Source organism: Vicugna pacos, chromosome 19 (assembly GCF_048564905.1).
Source record: "Vicugna pacos chromosome 19, VicPac4, whole genome shotgun sequence".
Lineage (NCBI taxonomy): Eukaryota > Metazoa > Chordata > Mammalia > Artiodactyla > Camelidae > Vicugna > Vicugna pacos.
Window position 1 is genome coordinate 2,963,880 of NC_133005.1, and position 24,640 is coordinate 2,988,519.

Sequence of the window (24,640 nt, forward strand, 5' to 3'; positions counted from 1 at the left end):
GCTTCAGATGTCTTCGGACCAGCGTAAAGATAAAAAGCCTAATTAAGCCGCCAGCGCCCGGCTGCCGCCGCCAGGCCTGGCAGCTGCGCCGGGGGCCGTGGTCCTGCGCGGCCGGTGGCACGAGTCACGGTCGTCCGGCCGCAGCTGCAGCCTCGCACACAGACGTGCCCTGCTCGCTCCTCAACACGCCCACCGGTTGAGGGATCCGCGACCTGGTGGCTGTCTTGAGAAAACTTCCCGCGGTGGAAGCGGAGGCCGGGGGAGGCCGGCACCGCCCGCCGCGCTCTCCGCGCACGAAGCGCATCGTCGCCTCGTAACCGGGGCCGTGGGGACACCGCCCGGGGCTGCGCGCGGACACTGTCGTCCATCCCGGGACGCGCTTACAGGCTCTTCAAGAGATTCTTTACATCGGAATCGAATTAGGAAAGATTTTAAAGTGATGGATTAAAAGGAGCTGCTCCATAATTCGGAGTGATGACGCAACACACGGAAGTGTAGAGACACACCATTCGAAACAGAATAAAACGGTAGCAGCTTCAGCTCCATGAGCTGATGCCCAAGAGACAGGAAAGAAGCCATTCTATTTAAAATAAACAAAATAAAATAAATAAAAATACAGTGTCTACAGTGTCTATTTAGGACGCTGACTGGGGCGGGGCCTGACATCCTGCATTTCTAACAAGCTTCCAGGCGACTCTGGTCCTGCTGGAGTCCGGACCCAACTTTTGAGTAAAGAGGACAGAAAACCCAAGACAGGTTCATAGATCCAGTTCCTGGCCCTTTCTTGGTGTAGCATTTCCGTATTTCTTTATAGAAAGCCTGACATAGTCCAAGCATTCCATTTGGGGAGCTCAGCAGGGCTACGGTGGGTGTGCAGAGCAACTGGTACAAACATGACCCGCTGAGCTACGTGGAAGGAGGCCCCTTGCTTTCTGGAAAGAGCTTTCCAGCTTCACTGCAAAGCTCTCCTGCAGGAAACGGCACTTACTTGACGGATGAGACAGGTTCCCCTCCTGGCTGTCAATCCAGGTCTCCTTTAGACGTGTGGTATGGTTGGTGGGGCTCCTACTGGGAGGGCACCTCAGCGGGGGGGTGGGGGGACCACAGCAGAGGGGGCCAAGATCTTTCCGCCAAAAACCAGTGTTTGGGGTTTTAAAGAAGTCTTATTAATAGAAATACCAAAAAGAATATGTACATGAACCACCACTGTCCAAGTCAACACCTTTCTGTCCCAGAGAGCCAGGCAGCCCAACAACCAACCTATCAATCGTGAGAACCGCAATTTTTAAATAGTTCAGATCTGCCACCTGATGCCTTGGGCATGATGAGAAACACAGACAATTCACAGCAAAGCGTCTTAAGTGTTGCCTTTTCCCTGCCATTCACTGCCCTCTATTCCATAGCAAGAGTGGGGGTTGCCTCCTCCACGCCCCCTACCCCAAGGGAGCTCCCCCACCCTGGTTCTTGTGCCACTGTCCTTCCCCTGCCCAGCTTCTGCTCCCCACCGTGGGGGTGCGCACCCCCGCAAGGCAGGTGATGAGGAAAGAAGGCCAGGGCGGGTGTGCCCACAGGGCAGGGGCCTGGACCCGCTCCCTCCTCCACTCCCTGAGGAGTGGCTTGGGCACAGCACCCTCAGAAGACAAACGCTCAAGACCTGGGTGTGGGGACAAACCAGCTGAGCCTCACCTCCGCCCTGCATCCACCCCTGCGTCCCCGGCACCCTTGCCCTCCTGTGTCAGCTTGCCAGGGGCCTCGGGAGGGCCTGCAGAAAGTCCAAGGGCCCCTCAGCCCAGTCCTGGAGGACTCACCAGGGCCAGGAGGACAGGGAGAACCACAAGGGTGGCTGGTGTGTGTCCCTAGAATACGCCTGTCACCATGTTGCCAGGCACTGGAGGGCCCAGGAAGCCTTGCTCTCGTAGGGACGAGAAGACGCTGGGTGACCCACAGCCCCGATGACCAGACAAGAAGGTGTGTCCCCACAGAGGCAGCTGTGGCCAGGGAGCGGCTGAGGACCAGACAGCAGGTTGCACTAAAAAACCCCAAAACATCCCGTCAACAGTCCCTCCGCACGTGGCGCCTACTCTGGGCAAATCACGTCAACGCCCCCAGGGGCACCTTGGCTCCTGGGGCAGGGAGAGTGTGACAAGGGGAAAGGGCTTATGCATGGACTGTTTTGGTGCCTTTGAAGAGGAGACCTAAGGTGCTCTGCAATTTTTTTGGCATGTAATAACGTAAGAATAAAGACTTGCGTCTGATTTATCACTGGATGACACGATTACCAGATATGCTGGTAAAAGGGGTTGCTGTCCTGGGCCTCAGATGAATTTTCCAGGAGCTAGGGTGCCCCAGCTGAGCTTACTAATGCCGTGCAGGCGCACAAGGAGGGCGATTTCCCTAAATCTTGCCTCCAAAATGTGGATTTGATCCTCACTGGGGGCCCGTGTTTGGTGAAAACTGCATTTCTTCAATTTCATTCGAGCTCAAATCATTTATAAAATCTAGCTCAAACGGCAGCAAAACTGGTAAAGTAAAATATGCAGCGGGTTACCATGGAGATTGCTAATTTGAAATAATGAGAGAAAATAATGAGAAAACGATTTCCTCTCTTAAGGATTAGAGATCTGTAAACTGACAGCAGTCTATTTTTAGTGTATGTAATCTGTGTGACAATGATAGAGAATTATGGGTACTTTAAAATGCTTTAAAAAGGTCTGTCTGATTGAGAAATTTAATCAACCAAGTACTTATATCAAAATTTATACTTGCTTTTATTAAATCTAAGTTGATTCCACAAAAAAGAAAATTATATGTGTATATCTTAATGGAATCGTTTCAAATAAGACATAATGACTAGGTAAGTAGCTAAATTAAGACGTAAGACCTGTTTATGATAACTCCTTGACTGCTGTGATTTCACAGCTCCAGCCAGATCGTTCATCGCTCAGAAACAGCTGCACACAGCGCGCCGTTCAGAGTCGCAGGTGAAGAGACCCGTCAGGACGAAGGACGTCCTCCGACTACAGCGCAGCCTGCGCAGAAAAATAGATGTTCCTGGCTGCTTCACATTACTCCTTTCTTGCAATGAAAGACTGCTGAAGACTGATCGCAAAATTTAAAGCATGTGAACTCAGTGCTGATTTCAATGATGACATGGGACTTATTTCTGGTTAACTGAGGAGAGTTGAACAAATTGGTTGGAAAGTGAAAAAATCTTCATCTGGTTAAATGTGACGTCAAACAAGCAAAATGACCACCTGGAGTTAGCGCATCTCCATATCCCCCAGGGACAAGCCCTTGCCTTGCCTGACCCCTCACACTTCGACGCCTTCTGGAGGAGTCACGTGGGGATGTTTTTCCCCATCTTCCACTCACCTGTTAGTAGCTACAGTTTTGAACGGTAGCTAAAGTTTCTCATGTGATCCTGAGCAAAAAGATCCAGAGAAAACTGCATTCTCCTAATTTAGGAGTCTGTGGTTCCCCAAAGCCAGCGTCTTTTAAAACACCTATGAAAAGAACTTTTATACAAATAATAAATGCTGGAGAGGGTATGCAGAAAAAGGGACCTTCCTATACTGTTGGTGGGGATGTAATTTGGTGCAGCCGCCATGGAGGGCAGTAAGAAGGTTTCTTAAAAAACTAAAAGTCCAGTTACCATACAATCCTGGGCTTGTATCTGGAGAAAACTATAATTTGAAAAGACACCTGCACCCCAGTGTTCACAGCAGCCCTGTTTACAGCAGCCAAGACATGGAAACAACCTAAATGTCCACTGACAGATGACTGGATAAAGAAGTTGTGGTATCTTTATACAATGGAATACTACTCAGCCATAAAAAGAATAAAATAATGCCATTTGCAGCAACATGGATGGACTTAGAGATTATCATATTAAGTGAAGTAAGTCAGACAGAGAAAGACAAATACATATCACTTATATGTGGAATCTAAAAAATGATACAAATTTTATTTACAAATCAGAAATTGACAGACATAGAAAACAAACTATGATAACCAATGGAGAAAGGGTGAGGAGGAATAAATAAGGAGTTTGGGATTAACAGATATGCAATACTATATACAAAACAGATAAACAACAAGAACCTACAATATAGCACAGGGATCTATATTCAATTTCTTGTAATAACTTATAAGAATATGAAAATATGTGTGTGTATATGTATGTCTATGGATAACTGAATTGCTTTGCTGTACATCTGAAACTAACTTTGTAAATCAACTACAATAAAAAAAATTTAAAAAAATAAATAAGGTACAAAGATATATATATTCTATGGCACGGGAAATGCAGCCAATATTTTAAAATAACCATAATGGACTATAACCTTTAAAAATTGTGAATTACTATGTTGTACACCTGAAACATGTATAACATTGTAAATCAATTTATATCTCAATGAAAAAATAAATAAAAATAAAATTTAAAAAACATCTATGACACTTTTTAAACAATGAATTAGGAAATGGGGGGCTCGGGTATAGCTCACTGGTGGGGCACATGCTTAGCATGCACAAGGTCCTGGGTTCAATCCCCAGCACCTCCATTTAAATAATAATCATAAATAAATAAACCTAATTATATCCCCCCCCCAAAAATGGAAAAAAAATGAATGAGGAAACTGGGTCTGAGAGAAGCTAGGCGCACACTGAGGGTTCTGAGTTGGTGGTGGCGCTGCCAGGTGGCGAGCCCAAGCTCTTGGACAGCGCCCCAGGGCCCCTCCCGGGAAAGAGGGGCTGGAGTTCGCGGAGCCCTAGGGGAGCTGCCTGGGGAAGCTGACCGTCCTCAGGAAGCACCTGTCAGGAAAATGGGCTCTTCAAGGAGACTGTGCAGTGCTTTGAGGGTAACAGAAAGCACATCAATGGGATGCACAGACCTGCTTCCTGGGGGCTTACTCTGGTCCCTGGCACCCGAAATGCAGGGGTTGAAAGAAAGGTCCTGTCCCACCTGCTGTTTCTGAAAGCCTACTCGGGACGCGTGAAGTCAGACCCGGCTCCCAAATCCTCCGGATCCCAGGACCTTGCCTGGGAGTCTCTGATTCTGTACGTCTGTGCGGCCTGGGAATCTATGTCTTTGACAAATGCTCTCAGCCATGCTCACAATCCAGCTCAATACGGGGAGTACAGGTATAGAGCAGGGGCTGGAAAACTTCTTCTGAAAGGGTCAGAGTGCCTGCAGGCCACACGGTCTCTGCCCCAGCTGCTCAAGTCCACCTCTGTATCAAGGGGACAGAGACAACACATAATAAAGGAGCACGGCTGTGTGCCAATAAAGCTTGATTTACTAAAGCAAGTGGAAAGCCAGATTTGGCCTGGGGGCCATAGTTGGCCAACCCCGATCTAGAATGTTCCACTGGTTCATTTATCCACATAGGCAAGGTATGTGCGATAGCAAAACAACTCGGGTCTGTCCTTTCAAGGGACCCTCTCAGGTGTAGGAAGAGAAAGAACCCTTTAAAGACAAGCGAATAAATAAAGTAAAACAACTCACCAGAACACCAGTGTGTCTAGGAAGGAAATTCCAACGCTGGACGCACCGACCACGACAATCTTGGCGTTGATAGTTATTTTTGGTTCCAACGTTAGTTTTCTGTTTGTATGGTTCAAGGCGTAACTCACCTGGAAAAAAAAAATACAAAGAGAAAAAGGGACTTGAGGAAAACGTAGTTGAGTCTGCACTCCCAAAATGGTGATTATGTAGCCAGGACATTACCAGCAAATCAAAGTGAAGGGTGCCCGTGTGCAGCCCTGAGGAAATTTACGGGAAGGCAGTTTTAAAAAACTCAGGTAAGAATATGGAAATACACATACTACCGAGGCTGGCTCACATCAAATTCTTGATTTAGATCATTTTTGTCTTCTTGCTGACAGATGGTGCATATAGAGCTGAGGCCCCCTATGACTACAGATGATAAGGTAACGACACAAGAAGACAGACAAGCTGCTCCCTGAGAATCTGTAGTTTTATCATAGGCCCCATCTTCCCTTCTGTCCAAGGTCTCCCTGAAACCCTGAACAATCAGATTTCAGGAGCTGGGTGCCTGACGCCAGGTATTAACTCACCTCCAATTCTGCGTTTCTCACACTACTCAGCACAGCGCCTTGTGCACAGGAGGTGTGGAGAAATATTTGTAAAATGACAAACATGTTGAATGACAAAAACATATTGAACAATAAGGGCTGTTCAGTCTTTCGAATAACTGAGGGTCACGGAGGACTCTTAGAAGCACAGAAAGTAACTGGAGATCATTTTATTGTCCAGGTTTGAAAAAATTACCTGAATTGATTCGTTTGGTTCACTTTCCTGCAGAGGCTTCAGTGGGAGCATGAATGGTACAAAGGAAGGTTTTACAAAGAGGTAGTTGGGGTGCTCTTGAAAGAATGTTAGATTGTGTTAGAAGACCTTGGTTCTCTTTTTTAATTCATAAATTCAACACATTTTTATGTGATGTTTACTGTGATACCTGGACAATAACAGGGTTGACAGCTGACTTCTCATCAGAAGCAATGGAACCCAGAAGTCAGTGGAGCGACATCCAATGCACCCCATTGGGTTAAATTCTCATTCCATTAGCATTAACTCATTCTCTAGGCCAGAGATCTTCAAATTCTAGTAGATCAAACTTATTTTTAATTTTCTTAAACTCCTGAGATATTAGGAGTTGGAGCAGGCTGATGGCAAAGTCCTATAGAAAACTAAGCTACCAGCTACCCGCCAGTGCCTATGGCAGCATGGCTGTGGCCACGTGCTTTGCCATTTACCAGGTCAACCTGTGTAATCTAGAGGATAAATGCCCGCTCTCTAGCTCTAGCTAGCCCAGTAACATGGAGCTAGAAAAGCGTCTTGATTATAATGTATTAATAGAAATTCAAAACAAAGTTTGGAGGTTTTAGACTGTCTCCATAATTTGCATTGCTGGTGCCTCTCGGCATCTGCTTCACCCCCACTCCCACTTCTAACGAGGCACATGGTGGATTCTGGACAATACAGAACCCTCTTGCATCTTTCAGAGGGGACTCTGATTGACATAAACCAAGTCGCATAATCCTACCCTCGTTGGCCCATAATAGACATGTGACATATGCTGGCCTAATCAGAGTGAAGCCCCAGGCTTCTGTGTGATGGTTTAAGAAGAAAAGCCTCTTGCTTTCCAGATGGTATGAGGTATAGATATGAAGCCTGAAATGGTACAGTCATCATGCCACCAAGAGGGAAACCATCCTGCAGTGAAGCCCCAAGTGAATCACAATGCAACAGAACGGGAATTCTTTTCAAACCCGACCTGAAGCCCATGCTACCTGGGACTCTTCAGCTACATGAGCAATAAATATCAGTCAGCTGTTGCCAAAACAGTGCTGTGTAACAAACCAACCCGAATGCATTGGTTTGAAAAAACTGCCATCTATTCTCACTCATGTAACACTGGGTCAGCTGGAAGAAGGCTGATGTCGGCTGGATTCATCTGGGTTTGGCTCTAGCCTGCAGATTCCAGACTGGCCTCACATCTCTTTTATCTCTTTTGATGAGAGAGAGCTGGGGCTGTCCTTCTCAAGGCAAATTTAACAGTGTAACAAGGGTAAGTGAGAGTAAGCAATACTTCTTGAGCCTGGCCAAAGCAAGTCACATGGCTGAGCCCAACACCCCCGAGGTGGGGAGGCAGTCTCACCTGTAGTGGGAGGACCCTCAGAGGCACACAGCAAGGGCACAGCCCTGGGGGGTGGGGGAGGCACAGCTGGGGAGAAAGATGCAGCCCACTGTGTTCCCTCAATTGTTTAGGCTGGTTTGCTTCTTTTCCATGCAACTAAAACCTTCCTAAACTGATCACTTTCTAAATGACAATAATGAATGTATCTAGTTTAGGTGAAAGAGTGAATATCTCTTCTTCAAATAAATATGACTCTGATCTGTCCCGTGAGAATTTCCCGGGACAGGTCAATGAGAAATTCTGCGAGGAAATAGTCAATACTGGTACACGTGGGTGCCACTGTGTACTGTGTTCTGGTTAATTCCCAAGGCAAGGGTGGCGGCAGCAGACTGGGTCCGGTGGTGCAGAGTTCAGAGGACAGGAAGCTGAGGTGGCGGGATGATGGCATCCAATCGCAGGTCTAATGAACAGACGTAAGATGCAAGCATCCTCACAGAGGTCAGAACCCAAGATTCCTGCCATAGGCGGTGTGCTCAGACATTCGCCTCTGCTGTCCTGAAGCATATGCTAACATCGAAACACGGGCAGTAATGAAATTCCCTGGTAAAGAATTAAACCCCATTTACGAAAACGGCTCCTGAATCAACGACACAAAGGCCTGGGGAACAGAACAGAATGGCCTTTGTTTTCCGCACAATAGCTTCAACACCGACAGCTGCCAGGCCTCAGAAATCACCTTCCTAACCGCTGAATACACAAAGTGGCCTCGGGTGTCAAGAGTTAGCATCAGCACCAACGAAGGTGGGCGTCTCGGGAGGGTGATCAGACGTCACAGTGATTCTCGAGGAACCCAATTTTGTGCCCAGGCTGTAATTAAAAACAGATTCATCGTCAGGTGTGAAAAAGTGACCTGAAAAAGCTGCATTATTTCTTTCTTTTGTTAGGATAGATGGTTTTTAAATACCGTGAAAAAAAATTCTTTCCAGCCTGGAAATCTCTTTCAGTGATAACTACGAATGAAAACTGCTTCTGCTGCTTCACAAAGGGCTTGTTTTGCCCGGAAGCCGGAGGCGCGAGGCATCGTGGGAGGAGAGCAGAATGTGTCCACTTTCATGTTCCTTCAAACTACGCGTTTTCACAGCCAAGAAAAACAGACACGGAAGACCCTCCAAGCCAAGCCAGCTTTCCCTCTACTCGGTCTGATCACCTACCAAAAATGTCCCGGGCACTGGAGGCCCTGTTTTAGATTTTTGGTTTTGTTTTTTATTTCCTTAATAGTAGAGTAAAAATAAAAGCCATATCTATTGACTCATATTTTATAGACAGAAATTAAATATCCCTTGTGATGGTAAATTACCAAAAATCAGAGGCGTCTCTATAAGCTATTTAACTAGATACCGTGCCAGCGATACTATGGGTGAGAAAGCAGATTCTTACCTCCGTGGCCTTTTGGGACATTTATGATTCTATTTTCCTAATGACATGAAGTTAGCCTTTTTAGACAAAAGGATGATTTTAAAATATAGAGAACAACAGGTACCCCAGCGAGAAGGAATAAACCATGCATCACGCACAAGCTGACCTTTTAGGGCTAAAAGAAATGTTCCTTAAGATGGATTATGGCTCTCACAGTGAGTTTGAAACGCAAGCTTTAAGTCCCATCCCTTAGACAGGAGAGGAAAGAAAGACAACACAGGACTCCTCGCTGGGAAATTCTGGGGCTGGGGGGGGGGGTGTGGGGGAAGGGGGAGCATGCAGGACCTGGAGGGAAATGATGATAGAAGTCTGGTAGGGGGCTGTTGAGATGAGAAAATAAGGAATAGAAATGAGCACATGTTTAAGTTTTGACCTATTTATTTGCAGTTTCCTACGAGCTTCTGGAACAGAACACCATGTACACGTGAGTGCGTGAGCCGCCCCGGAGGTCTGTTCCCTTCATTCATCAGGTCTGTCCATCGCCCTCCACCTAGACAGTTTGCTTTCTGAGATCAGGGGCTACATCTTTATTTTCTGAGGCACTTTTGTTCTAGTTTATTTTTGGTTTTTTTCTGCACAAGTCCTTCCGTAACATTGCTGGACGTTCGATAAATGGTGAGAAAACAGACATGCGACATGCTGACTTTGCCTTCCGTGAGCCCTTCTATAAGGGCGTTGACATAATTTCTACTGATTCAAATTATTTCTCTTGGTTCTTTTCCAGTTGCTTAAATGACCAAACAAATGATTTAGACATAATTAGATCTACTTCGGATTAGGTTTGATCTTTTTAGTAAAAATGATACTGCGTGCATCCTCACGTGAGTTTATGCCGTGATTCACATACATTTATCAACAGACCTTATAACACAGAGTTCTGAGTTTTCTGCATGCTTGTTAACTGTCCCGTGTGTACAAACGATCGGTCAAAATATATTTTATCTGATATACACAGACCTGAGTTCTGTGTTTCCCCTTCTGGTCTGGTGTCTGTTGTACACTTAGAATGAATTAGAATGAGGAGGGAGGGTGCAGCTCAGTGGTCAAGCGTGTGCTTAGTCTGCACGAGGCCCTGGGTTCAGTCTCCAGTACCTCTGCCAAAATAAATAAATAAGCCTAATTTACCTCCCCCTCCCCCTCAGTTTCTTTTAAATGAGTTGGAATGACAACAAAAGCATTATGAAACTCAATTTCAACAACAGATCTCAAATCAGAAGTTTCTAAAATTATAAACAGTCCATTGAACTAGAAAGCAGTCCACATAGATACAAATGATCCCACACAGTAAACCCAATTCACACTGAAATGGGACGTAACATGTGTGGTGAACTTTGTCTAACAATACCATTTCGTCTGGGGGTCACGTTCAGCCTCCAGGGTCACTGGACCGGGCATCAGTAGCCTAGTGGCAAGGTTTGGGCTTGTTTCCTTAATTCTGCTACTGGTTGAAATTCTGAGCCTCTTTTCCTTAACTATCAGTTTCCTCGGGTGTAAAATGGAAGTAAATTACACAAACCTCTGCCTTCCTCAGCAGGCAAACATGGGAACTATTCATTAAAAAACGCCCACCAATACTTGGAGCTTTGCAGGCGAAGATGTTACACGCGGTAAAATTGCACATCCTCTCACCCATCTGCAATATGAAAGGCAAATCTTCGAAAAACACATTTTAAAAGGGCAAAACAAGGCACTCCGTTTTCAGCCCCACACCCGCGTGGATATGGTTTTCCTTACAGAAAGCTGCCAACGACTTCAAAGGGAGCTCTGTCCCTGCAAGGAAATGGAAGCTGGAGAGAGTCAGCGCCATTAGGAGAAGGATTTCTGAAATTCTTAATAAGCCTATTTTTGCTTTATAAATGCAATTTTTTTCTCCCTATGATTTTCCATTCTCTCTCTTCTTTTTCAGAAGCCCCGTTCCCCAATTTGACCAAAGTAAATAATGACCAGTTGACAGCGCTATAAATATCAGTGTCAGTTTCAGAGGTCAAAGTTCATAAGTTGACCTCTTTGGGGCAAAGTACCGCAATATTTACCACATAAGTAAAGAGTAGGGAGATATGGACGCGTGAACAAGGACCGGTAAGTCGCAAAGCTCTTCCGCAGATCCAACATGCAACTCTGAAAAGCCTTTCTGCGAAAATCATTAAAAGGACTCAAAAGCATGATAGGAAGTCCGTCACCTCTGTCCCAGCAGAGCCGGGGCTGTCAAGACAGTGCCGCGGTTTTAAGCCTCGTTTTATGAAGGATTTTCTTAACTTTCTCTTTGTCAGGGAAAGGGGAGCTCGTTACTAACGGTTTCTGCAGCTCCAGCCCTTGGGGAAAATGCACACTGTTCTGTCTCTGTCTCCTGCTAAGAGTGACGATGACTCCAGGACCCTTTCAGGCTGTCTCTCCTGTCATGGGGACGGGCACACTGAAAACGGTGCAACGTGGGGCCGAGGCTGGGCTGGGCTCACCGCGGCACTCCTGCCGCTGCCCCAGGCACACTCCGGGCACTCAGGAAAGGTCTGGGAAGAGAATGAGGCATGAATTTGGCCTCTGCAAAATTATTAGCAACACTACCCATGAAGGATTCTTTAAAGAACTATGATGCCTTTAATTCCTTTTCATTCTTCACGTGATTCCGGGCAACCAGTGGGAGCTTGAATCTCAGCTGAAAAAAGAAGATTCCTGTTTCAGGTAGGGTTGAGTACAACAGAAAACGCAGCTTAAATGGGAAACAGTGGCTTTAACAGGACAGAAGATCATTTCTCTCTTCTGCAAAAGAAATCTGGAAACGCACGGCCCAGGGCTGTGGAGACAGAGCCACAAACTTATCAAAGACCCAGACTTCTACCTGCCTAGCTCCCCATCCTAGTGCAAGGCTTGCATCCTCAAGGATGGATGGCCCAGGATGGCTGCTGGGAATCCAGCCATCATGTCCTCACTCCAGGCAGCAGGAAGTAGAAGGGAGGAAAGAAAAAAAGGGCCTTCTTTCCAGTGAGCCGCTCCCTTCAAGCTGCCTTCTCAAAATGGCCCTCCAACTACTTCTATCACCATCTCAGTGGCCAAAGCTGGGTCATACGGTCAAGTCAGATGCAAGGTAGGCTGAGAAGCATATTCTCTTAGTTGGTGCATTGCTGCCTTGAATAAAATTGAGATCCCATTACTAAGGCTAAAGGAAGAAATGGATATTGGAGGCAATGCTTGGTCTTTGCTGTCATTCCTTAAGCCTTTATAATTCAATGAGGAAATTCATTTAACTTGCATTTTTCTTATAAACTCCATTTCCCCCATCCCTCCTACACCCATAATCCCCACCTGGCAATTGTCATTATTCTGCAAAGGTTTTAAAAAGCTCAAGTTATTGCCATCCCGCGACATTCAGTTCTAGGATGCATTTTTTTCCTGCATCAGCATCCCTGAAATCAGCCTCATGCATGATGCCATCTCAGCCGCTGGGATCAGTCAGGTGTCAGCAGTGACACAGTTGTCCTTTCTGGGCACGGGTGGCTTGGTTATGGCTGTGTACTGTCATCATTTCCGGAAAGTCAATGTGCATTATGTGACAACATGCGTTGAGTTTAACTGCTGCTGACAACGCCTTCAAAATGATTACAGCATGATTTGGCATCGAAATGAACACTTATTGTGTTCCCAAAGAGGCCCGGAAACCGAGCGGCAGGGTGCAAATTTGACATTAGCGAAGCAAATATTAGTCATTGGAGGAATGGCTGTAATTCCATATTTTCTTGCAATGCAACAATCAAGTGCCTTACAGGAACAAATCAAGGATGACAGGTACCTACAAGCAGATGAAGCTGTGTCACATTCTGGTTCTGAGACACATGCAAAATTTTTTTCCCATCACACGGCAAGCAATGCAGCTGCTGGGGACGTAGACTGGCTCTCCTGTCTGAGTAGACGAGAGACATTTCAAAGCAGTAAGACTTCCATGATTGATTCCTATTCCGTTCAGGGCTCTCATGAAGACATTGTGTCACAGTTTAATTGGCCATGTTTTTTTCTTAGTGGTACAGAAAGGTACAGTCTTATAATAATGACATCTTAGATTTGATAAAGGTGATTAAGTTCACTGGTTTTTAATTAAATAACAGCAGGAACAAGTAGCTCAGGTGATCATCGGGAACGTGATGGCTTTGATGCGATACGTGAACGTTGGTGAGGGAGATGCACCGTTGGCTTTTCAGACACGGAGTCCCACAGATCCACAGCGTGGAGCCAGCCAGCACGCGCGCCAGGATACCCAGAACTGGCTCCACGCCCTCCCTCCCCACCTGGAGGGAGTGATGCCACGTGTTTAGAAACATCCTCTGGGCCCCCACGTCATGCCCAGCGGATCCTGTCCGTTAGGGTCCACGCATCATTTTCGGGACAGTGTCAGCCACACAGTCTGGGGCGAGCAGATGGGGAAAGGCAGGCAGGAAGCAGATCCGCGCAGGGAGATGGTTCTCAGTACCAGTGATCTGCCCTGCGTTGCTCTGAAAGCACGGGTTGCTACTATATGATATCTGTGTCTCCTGAAAGAATTCATTGACTTAACATCCAGCTGCCCAGCCATTCTCAGCTCCCACACGCCCATGAAAGAGCCACCTGGAATGGAATGAAAGAAAGGCGCGGCCTCAGAGGTTTCGCAAACACTCCAATTCCAAGGCGATGGATGGCATTCTTCCTGCGAAACAATGCCTGTCCGAAATGACGGCGTCTTCCTCGAGGTGTCTGAGGGTGAAAATGGGCCTCCACATATTAAACACAACATGCACTTGTGTGTGTTTATAGTACGGAATTTGGATGCCTTAATGACAGGTAATGAATCAGAGAAATATAGGAAACGATCGGAGGTAAGTTTATTCTCCTGAGACTTCTGCTAAGTGAAAAAGTTGTGCTGTTGGTTGTGTTCACTTCCTAAAAAAATGTTTATGGGGAATGTGTGAGGTGTCATCTGTCTGGACATTACTGGATTAAAGAGAGAGGACTTCGGGTTATCCATCCTTCTCTTTCCATCCCATTTCGTAAAGGGTGGTTCCCGTGGCTTACCAGGGGTGTGAGAACAGCTGATAATCAGTCACAGGCTTTAAAATATTTCACATTTAATATCCCAGCAACAGACTGGAATCTGCCTTCATTCCCATAGAAGCAACTTACAAATATACAACAAGGAGTTTCTGTAGCAAAGAGTCATTTCCCCAGTGTGAGAAGCAATACCAGGGAAAACAATGTTTGTATGAAATCAATATTCTAGCAACAAGGCCGGTCTGACTTGCTGGTGGAGAAGGCAGCTGAATACATGGAGTGATTCTGAGGGCACTGGGATAATTTATTCAGAATCCTGGTGCCTGAAATTCTCCCATCTACTTTGACGTAGAGCTTAATTCAAAAATTTCAATTCAGCAAATTCATACTGAGCACCTGCCACGCACCTAGCAGCAGCCTTGGGGCTGAGGTAAGAATCAGGCATGGCTCCTGTCTAAGGAATTCTCCTTCGGTCAGCAGACAAACATGTAAACAAATAAAAGGCAGTGTGTGTGATAAAGGCAGTGTGTCAGGGAGCTGTGACCGTGTAACAAACCAACCTGGGATCGAGCGGATTAAAAGAACAAGCACTCACTGGACTCATGACGGCGGGAAGTCAGGGAGGTCTTCATGGAGGGAGTGGCAGCGGAGTGGGATTTAGAATAAATATAAGATGTTCCCCGGTGGACAAGGGCAAGAACAACTCTCCAGATGGGAGGGGAAAGCCGGTGTGCACGTCTGGAAGGGGGACACGTCCCACGGAAGGACAGATTAGTCTCCACACATGCATTTTCAGATGATGTCCTCAGAGGCAGACTGGTCCCGCCCGGGCCCAGGGAAGCAGACATGGAGGGGACAGGTGGGGAGGGAGGAAAACCTCTGGTGCCTCTGGGTGCGGAGTGAGATGGGAGCTTTCTGTTCTGCTGGGGACGGTCTGCGTGCTTGGGTCGGGTCCATGGCTGTTTGTTCGGCTGGTTTAGGTCTCGGTTCCTCTGCCGGGGCAGGAGGAGCTCACTTTCCTGAGATCTCCTGTCCGAGTGAGTGCTGCTCCACGGAGCCCACTTTTCAAGCTGGCTGTCTCCCCAGCATTTCTTTATGTTCACTCTTGGACCCTTTTCCACGCACACTTGCATGTCCTGCAAGCCAGCTGGAGCGCACGACTGCGCTCTCGTTTCTAAGGTGTGCCTTCCAGCACGCATGCCTCAGTCTTTCCATCGGGCTCATTATTTCCCCCGACATCCAATTATGTCTCGGAGCTGGTCTGAAGCAATCCTGCATTCCTCTTTCATCTCTGGATTCTCTTTCACGTGACTTTAAATTTCTGCACACCGGAAGGTTCGCTCGGCTTTTGTGAGAGCAACACAATGACTGTTTTGAAAGGCTGAGCCTTTCTGAAAATTCCGACGAAGCGTGAATTCTAAGGCTCAAAACAAAGTTCCAAGGAACCTGGTCAGAATCCATGGGCAGGTCTCTTGGTTGGAGGGAAGGACTGGCAGGGAGGAATAAACAGACTCAGCGTCTCTGAAAACTGAAATGAAAAGAGAGTGAAGCAGAAACCTTTACAGGAAGGCAAGTGCGAGTGGGCACGGTCAGTGCCCAGCACAGGTGGGGACAGGTTTTAGGAACGCATGGAGGCCGATGCCAGCCACTCAGATGCCTCGCATCAGATCAGGGAAAGCAAACGTCTTGGCTCCACTGCTGATTCTTGGGGAAAAGGGGAGCTAACTGCACAGAAGAAACTGGCGCGGGAACTGCCCACGCCTTTCCTTCTCCTCATTCTCTGAATCAGTTTCTGACGATTGGGGCAGCACTGCGGGGCAACACTAATCCCACGCTCTCCACGGAAGCGTCTCCCTCACAGTAAGACAGTGAGTGTCTACGGCATCTGAAGTCACCAGGCACACGCGTGCACACGCATGGCAACGGCAATCCTGCGGCAGCTAATCAGCAAAAAGGCCAGGCCATGCCTGGAGGGCCTAAGAGGGGGGCTGGCTGGAACTCCTGTGGGAGCCACCCCTGGGACGGCAGGTGTCACTTGCAGGGTGTCTGAGACTCCACATACAGGGCCAAGCAGCAGTCCTTGGGAGAGTGTCCCCCTTGGCTCGCTCTGCTGTATATTCAAACACAAACTATATATGGAAAACAACAACACAGCAACAACTAAAATCTCCCTTGGTGGAACACGAGGGAAGAGGCGCGCGTGCTGCGCGGTCCTCACACCTGGGCACGGCTGGCTTCACGCTCCAGTGCAAAGACAGCCCAGAACTTTTCATTTCTCACATGCGCGTCAGCGGCAAACAGCCCCAGCGCTCGTGTTAATGACACCATCTGGCGGCTCCCATAACTGTGTGGCGTTCGGCTTCCAAACAAGATGTAATGGCAGCAACACATGAAACCCACTGACATTTACAGTAAGGAAATTTATTATCCGCCGTCGGTTTGTATAAATGTGTTTGCATGACTGCTGGGGCTATAAAATCATCACCTTTGCCAGGCAAGAGAAGGTGCAATAAATAATGGATTTTAAGCCATGCATGTTCTACCAAATCATTAAACATTTATCACGCAGGGACAATAGCATCTTAAGCAACAGTTACCACTTGAAAAATTAATGCCACTTTTGAGGCTTAAATGAAAACCGTTTAGTCTAAGCTTTAATGACTTTTAATATGGTTCAGGAAAGAATACAAGGATTTTATCATTCTTATTTTTTAGTTGAATATGATACGTGCATGCAAATAGCTCTTTCATAATAATTTTCTCTTGAGAAACTACCAGTCTAGGCTCTTTGGTCTAAAAAAAATACTCAAAAATATAAACTGAAATGTTTCATGAAAAGAAGCATTGTTAAAAGCTTTTCAAAACCAGAAATGACAAAAGAAAGCTTCCAGGGGGCCAGTCTTCCCTTTAAAACCCTTAATGGATTAGTCAGTTATGGCTGCAATTAAATCATTTTAACTTTGAATTAAGGAAACGAGTAAGTATAAAGTCAAAACCGACCAAATCCCTCGAGGGACCCAGCCACATTTGTCCCCTTTACTTAGTCCTTTAAAATGCTCTCCCCACAGGGCGCCCAGCCATTTTCTCCTTTCTGCTTGTGCTATGGGGATCCACGGCTTTTTAAAAAAATCCGTGGAAACAACAATTCAAAACACAGACAGAGCGGGGGATGGCTGTCGGCTTTACCCAGGATTCATCAAACAATACTGTTTGATTCGAAGGAACAAAGAGAAACCTAGGTGGGAACTAGGCGGGGACTGATTTGCCTTCTTCTGGCCACGGAACAGGGAAGACGTGGAGCCAGGGCCCTTCCCCACGCGTCCCCGAGGAGGGGGACCAGCAGACCAAGTCCGACTCAGGCTCCACCGTGGGAGACTACGACCGGGAGGCATTCTCAGAGCAGCACCACCTCAACACGTAAGAGGTCACCCAGCGAGAGGAGACAGAGGAAGCTCGGTGCTTAGTGTGCAGCACTGTGTTTCAAAAAAAATAGTTTTAGGCAGACCTCGAGAAATGATGGAACTAGAGACCCGCGACTCCCCCGCCCCTCCAGGCACACCCCCTGGACAGGAGGCCAGGGAGGGCTCTCTGGAAGGGGACGGTCTGCAGGACAGTCCGGAGGCCCGCGCGCGAGCCCCGCTGCCATCGCTGCGTCAGTGGAAAGGCGAGCCGGCATTTCCCCCTTCCTCCCCAGTGCTGACCGGCACCCCGACCACTCCAGGGGCTGCCCCACTGTGCACCTGAGGGTTGGAATCCCAGGTTTTGTCAAGATGACACTGTGAGGGCGGCTTCCCTGCTTGTCAAGGAGGACCATCCATCCTTTAGAGAACTTCAGAGCCCGGCCAGGGCAGACAGGGGGTGGGTGGCCACCACCGCCCACTGCCGTCCTAAGTGCCCACGGAGGCGCCCATCCGCACGCCCACGGGTCCCTACTGCACGAGGGAGTGACCCCAGCCACCGCTCTGCTGGGCCATGTGGACGTGAACCCCGTCCACTGGGACTGTGGTCCTGTTACGACGTGACAGGTATTGCTTGAGACTTGACCTTCAAACAAAAGCACGAGGCGGGGGGTTGGACTCAAGCAGTTCCTCTGCCTACTATCCTGAGAAGGCTCAGCACGCACGCCCTGCCCTTCCATCGGTCCTGAGTAATTTCAGCCCTTCCCAGGGCTCCAGCTGCGGTGGTGCCCATGCTGGAAGTGGCTGTCAGCGCTCCCGGGCGGAGCAGAGGAGGGACACACAACATCAAGAAAGCCCTGCCCTTTTCTTCCAAAGTGGCGCCGGCGCCCGGATGAACCGATCCGCCTCCACACGTGTGTGCGTGCGTGTGTGTGTGCGCCTGTGCGTGAGCAAGAGACACAGAGACACAGAGACAGACAGACGGAGGGGCAGAGACAGCATGTGCGGCAAGGCAGAAGCAGCTCTCCTGAGGGTGAGATACAAGCTGACAGTCTGAGTGCAACTGGGAAATGAGGGAGAAAAAAAAAGAACAGTTAACAATGAAGAAAGAGAAACAAAAAGCAATTCAACAGATGCATGTCATTTCTGCTCTTCGGCCAGGGCCGGTTTTTCTTGTTAATTGTATCACCTATTCTCTCCTTGTATTGATAATTACATAATTACATGAGACAGATGGGTGGCAGAGCGTCCCCAGATGGGGAGGACGTAAACAGGCTGACAAATTGCTTATTCTTGAGCAGATTACAAAGAATTATTTAATAATACATAGATTTCTATACTCTACACATCTGTTAAGTAGAGCCTTCAAAACAGCAGTTACTTTGCCATTTTTTTTCTTACAGCGCCCTCCCAGGAATCTGTGGGCGGCCCACTGCCATCAGGTAAAACGTCTGACCTTTTCCAGACATTTGGATACATGAAATTCTAAACTCTCATCTTAGTCCCCGGGTTTCCCCTGCCTCTTAAAACATAGAAATCATGGTTTTAAGGAGAATTACAGTCCCACGTGGCATTAATTCTGCTTTGAGCAAACTGTGGAAAACACACGGGGTGGAGGTCGCTTTGCACCTGATGGGCTTCTTGCATGAACTTCTTTTAAAACAGCCGTGACGTAAGAGACAGAGCAACAGTGCCGGGTCCTTGGGGCTGTGCCCACGGAGGGCGGGCTCCCGCGCAGGGACACGTTGCATTGCTGGGGGGGTGACAGAAGTGAAACCAGCTCCTTCCTCCCGGCCCTCACAGTGCCTCCCTGCCCCATCAGATCAGGCTTCAGTGACCCTCCCGGGAGCTCTTTCCTGCCCCTGCGCCACACCCTCCATCCCCGCCCGGGCTTCCTTCTTGCCCCGCCTGGCACAGAGCGTCCTTGTCCGTCTCTCCACTGTCTGCCTCCCACTGGCTCACAGGCACCAGGCAGCAGGGGTTTGTCCGCTTTCTTACTGCTGCGGCCCCAGTGCCAAGGATGGGCCCACCACGTGGCCAGCACACAGCGAGTCTCGATGGAACAAATGACGTACATTAATTCTCCACCTCCAAGCTTCCCAACAGCCACGTGGAGCAGACCCAGGCCCGTGGTCCAGGCAGGAGCTGGGGCAGAGGATCCTGGGCACGCAGGGGCTGGCGTGACCCTGGGAAAGACAAGCCCAAACCACGGTGTGCGTCAGAGCTGGGGACAAAGAACGGAACACCTGGACACGTGACGTGGCGGGGCAGGGGCCTGCCTGGCTCTTGGGGAGACCCTGGGTAGGGGAGGCAGGTGAGGAACAGAACTCCAGGACCAGGCTGTCGCAACCCGCTGTGGTCTCGGGGTTGACGACGGGGAAACATGCTTGGAAATCGAGCACTTCTCTAGGACCATTTTCGGATGGTGTGTGTTGTTCTGTGTGTGCACGTGTGTGTCAGAGGGAGGGAGAGAAAGAGAGAAGAAGAGAGAGAGGCTCGTGGGTTCATAAGCAGCTTTTGAGAAGACTTGAGTTTGAAACCTAATGATGTGGTTTATCAACAGGATGAATTTCGAGACCACCAGTGGTTGTGGGGATTAAATGAACTAATTCATATAAAGAACATAGAACAGCATCTTTCACGTCTAACACGGAACAAATGGTAGCTATTCATACTTTTCCTGACTTCACTCGGTCGTTCTGACTTTTGGCATATTTTATTTTGAAAAGAAATATAATGAAACTAATTGGATAGTCTCGTTCACTTACAGACTGCTTTATGTTCTATTCTACAAAGTCAATATTCAGAAGAAATGTTTTAATTCCCTCTAACACCAGTACTAGACACAATCGTCTTTGTTTATGTATATTTCCTTCCTGTTTGTGTCTTATGCATGCTTACTTCTATGTAGCTGAAGTGAGCGCATAGTGAAATCACACACACACACACACACACACACACACAGACGCATTTGGTCACTCAGGGCCTGGAGGTGCTCTTGGAATCTGGGCCTGCTGGGCTGCATCCTCCATCTGCTCTCCTGTCGGGGCGGGTCCCCCGAGCCAGGCCAGCTGGGAAAGAGAAGCCAGGCCCCTAGTGTCCCGTCTCTCTTGGGACTCAAGGGAACACGGGTCTCGGCGTGGCTGCCCTGAGTGGAGCCAAGGGCTCCTGGGCAGCATCCTCCAGGGCAAGCAGCTCTCAGGGGGCTGCGCACAGTGGGGGGTGGGGTGGGGGACAGACGGCACCTCCCCCTGAGGTGGCAGAGGGACACAGAGCCAGGGCAGGGCAGGTTGAAGCACCCCCGTCCAAACTCTGTCAGCCTCTGGGATGTGCTCTTGCCTTCGGGGTGAATCAGATCACCCGGGTGTGTGTCTGACTGTCTATGTGTCTGTCTCTAACCTCAGTCCTACCAGCACAGAATGACCCAAGACCCGGGGTGTGTGGAGGAAGGCCATCGGCAGCAAATGGATGCAGTTGTCAGCTGTCCGTCATTCCAGGGGATGCGCGCTCAGGCCATCTCCTCGACCTGCTCACAAAGTGTAATTTGTGGTAAATTCTAATACCCGGCCACTTTTAAAAACTGACAGTCACTTCCGGCGTCAAGGAGGCACCACACCAAGGCCTGAGGCCTGGTGGTGAAACTGGGGGGGAGCTTTCGACCAGCAGAGCTTCACTGTGGGCACCAGAACGAGCTGCCCGAGACCGCTTCCCGGAAGCTCGGCTCCTCTGGGGTAAATACATAAACTGCCATGAAAACTCGGATTGTAACAACCACCACGGGGATCATTTCAATGCACTGAGTTACATCTGAAAACACACACAGAAAACAAACAAAACCTGGGACGTGACTGAAGCACCGAAGGCAGGAGCAATGGGGTGGCCGGTAGTTGGTGGTCATCAAGCGGCCATCACACGGCCCGCGCCGGGCTGGCGGGACCCGGCCCCGGGGCGGCTGAGTCCGCTTTGACATCTCACACAAGCAGCCGCAAGAACCCTCTATCGCTCCCATGCTCCTTCCATACCTCACTTGGTCTGTTTTCTCCCCTGTGTTTAAGGCATCCTTTTTGTTTTCTTCTTGCTTATTAGGTTAGTTACTATGGAGATCTGACGTCAGTAATCTTGACTCAGCTTAACGGTCTTGACGCAACGGACAGGGTAAAGGTTTTTATTCTTCCTGAAAGGGGTTCAGCCCCAGAGAACAGCAGCAGCCTGAGGAGTGAGGCCCGAGGGCTTCAGGCTGCTTGTGTGATGGAGGTGGGGGGTACACCCCGAGGGGGGGAGCGGGGGGCACACCAGCTCCCTGGGCCAGGCGGCCAGGAAGGCCACGCCTCCAGACACCCCGAACTTCAGCTTCTAGGGCTCAGGTAATCCTTTGCCGCTGATGAACACAAATGCCGTTTCCCCTTCAGATTTGGTGAGCGTGTAAATGGTGATAAACCCAGGCAGCTTTATGAAAATTCCTAAAATGTGCAAGGCTTTTAATCCATCTGAGCTCAGTTTGAATAAAACCTCTCAAGGTTCTTGGTCTGTTGGGGATTTTTTCCTAGTCTTTCACATCCGCCGAGAAATCGTATCTTACCATTTTCAACTAGAATTTACTAACAAGATACAACATCTAGAAGCTTTCACAAAAGACCTAATAGTTAGACTTAGGATACTTTATAACGCGGGCATCTGTTGACATAAAGTCACTTCGTAACGAACGGAGCTGTGTTTTTATAATTCCTCCAGGGGCCGGAGGGAGCGGGCCAGCCCACGAGGGGCTTCTCGATCTGCGCTCTGCGCGCATGTTACTGTTATCGCTATAGGCGGGTCTTGTTAATATTAACAGATGCAGCTCATTCCTGCCAAGTCCCTGTTGACCCACGGCCCCTCCTGACCCTTCCGGCAGCAGCCAGGCGACACCAGGCGTTGGACAGACATGCCTTTTCGTTTCAAGGCAGACAGCAGGCTGAGAGGCTTCTGAGTCTCACAGGAGCCTGAATTTGAGCCCAAAAGCCAGAGTTGGTGCTTCCAACAACAGATGTCAGAAGAACACATGGTGATGGCAGAGTCTGTGGTCGCAAGACTGGAGGCAGAGGAAAGTCGGAGGGGGAGAGAGAGAGAGAGAGAAATGCAGGACAGGGCCCTCCTTCCCCCGGGTAAGGCCGTGAAGTGGAAGGGAGAACAGGACCCCGCAGCAGCTCTGTAGAGCACGGGGACGCCCGGCCACCTGTCCTGGGAAGAGTGGCGCCGGCTGAGGGTGGGGCCAGGGCAGGAAAGAGGATGAGGCAGGTCGGAAGCTCCCCAAAGCCCAGAAGGGTGCAGAGGGAGGAAGGGCCAGAGAGACAGGGGAGGCCCAAAGAGATATCCAGGCTGTGAAGAGGCTGGAATGCTCTGCTGTGAGCAGTGAGGGCTGGGTGGGAACCTGGGTACCAAAGGGAGGGATGGCTGAAGACAAGCTGAAGGCCTGATACCCAGGGGGTGCCTGGGAGGACAGGCACGACCCGTGCGCCAGACAACTGCCGTCCGCGATGCTGTGACACCTGAGAGCTTTGAGAACCGCCCCCCAAAATAAGAGGGAAATTCCAGAATGGGCTCCGTTTAAACACTGACTGGCCAAGTTGACCCAGGCTTGACAGAGATGACTTCTGCTCCCATCAGCAGGAGTGGAGGCTCCGAGCAGAGGTTCTGTCGAGCTGGAGGAACACAGGGAAATGGAAGACCACTGGCCATTTGCACGCCTGATTACCTGTCTTAAAAATCTACATCTCACGATAAAAGCAAGTTCCTCGGGCTGACGACGGTTTGCTGAGTGAAAGCAAACACCCTGCGAGGGGAAGCCACCTTCTTCAAGTCGGGAGCCACAGCTTTCATTTTCAAATTCTAAAACATTGTGCTTTTCGATTAGAGACAGGAGCTTTACCTTCAACCTAGCAGAACTGTTTCTAGGAATTCACTGAAAGGAAATTGGCTACAAGTAACAGTGGTGGGTCTTGGGATCTGGCGTCCTTGGGCTGCAGTCCCAGAGCCTCAGCCGGGCAGCTGCATGGCCTCGGGGAGGCTGATGTCACACAGGACCATGAGGCAGGAAGATGCGGATGCTACATTGCAAAGGAGCTCCTCCGGTGAAAATGGCAAAGCAGGTGGGCAAGCACGGGCTGAGTGGCTTTTAAACCCCTGATTGACTGTGAAGCTATGAAAGGGTTGGAAGAATGGGCATAAGGGATTTTTCTGGAAACTTCCTCAATGAGAACTATTGGGACACTCTGGGCCCCAAGCCACTCCACCCCTAGGAGGAAGGAGGGGGGGCTCGTCTTCCACTTCAAGTCACAAGAAAGGTGTCTGGGAGCCCCCGGGATCCTGCAGGGAGCTCCCATCGTCAGCGGACTCGGCGCAGCAGTGTGCGTTTCCCACCCAAGGATGCTGAGACTCCATGGGCCGGCCCGCTGCCAGGTCCCCGAGGGGAAGGGGCCAAGTCTGCCCGACAGACGACCTCAGCTTTTACCAGAGGTTCTTCCTGCAGGGCCGCCTCAAGGGGCGAGAAAGACTCAGGCCGCCCAGCTGGAGGGTGCCTGCCCACAGCATGGAAGCGCAGGCGGTGGGCCGGGTGACAAGAATCTCCGAAGGCGCCCCAGCCACAGTGAGGGGGGCGCAGGGCCACAGAGCAGGAGTCACCCCCCGACACTGTGCTGGGTCCAGTGCAGACCTGCCTGCTCCCCGACTCTCCCTCCCTGCTCTGGCCCCAATTCCAGAAGGACCAGAAATAGAGCCAAAATATAATTAAGAAATGAACAAGCTTTAAAAAATAAATAGACCTAAACTATAAGCTAAATAAATGCTCAGCAGGTGGGGGCCTGGTGAGTTAGAGCGAGGAGGCCCCGCCCCCTTCCCCGGCCACGGGCGTCAGTCGGGGGCGCGGGTGGCCTCTCATCTTTGGACGAAAATTGAGTCTTGATTTGATCCATGGAATGAAACCGGACATTTTATGGAACTACGTTTTGTGATTTGGAGTGGCCCACACAACTGTGAAAGCCTAATACTGGCCAGGAAAATCACAGGACTTGCCCACTTTCTATCTGGGTGCAGGGGAAGCCCGGCCGCGGTGAACGT

The 24,640-nt window shown here is 49.2% G+C and overlaps 1 protein-coding gene across 7 annotated transcripts in view; it reads right to left on the reverse strand.

The window, feature by feature from the left end:
• The window catches only part of CFAP61 (cilia and flagella associated protein 61), a 257,667-nt gene that overhangs the window by 108,275 nt on the left and 124,752 nt on the right, over positions 1 to 24,640 (reverse strand). For all 7 annotated transcript variants that reach the window (XM_072943713.1, XM_072943712.1, XM_072943711.1 and 4 more), the window contains one exon: positions 5,507 to 5,634. In XM_072943713.1, the coding sequence (XP_072799814.1) occupies positions 5,507 to 5,634 (128 nt within the window). The remainder of the gene's footprint in view (positions 1 to 5,506; positions 5,635 to 24,640) is intronic.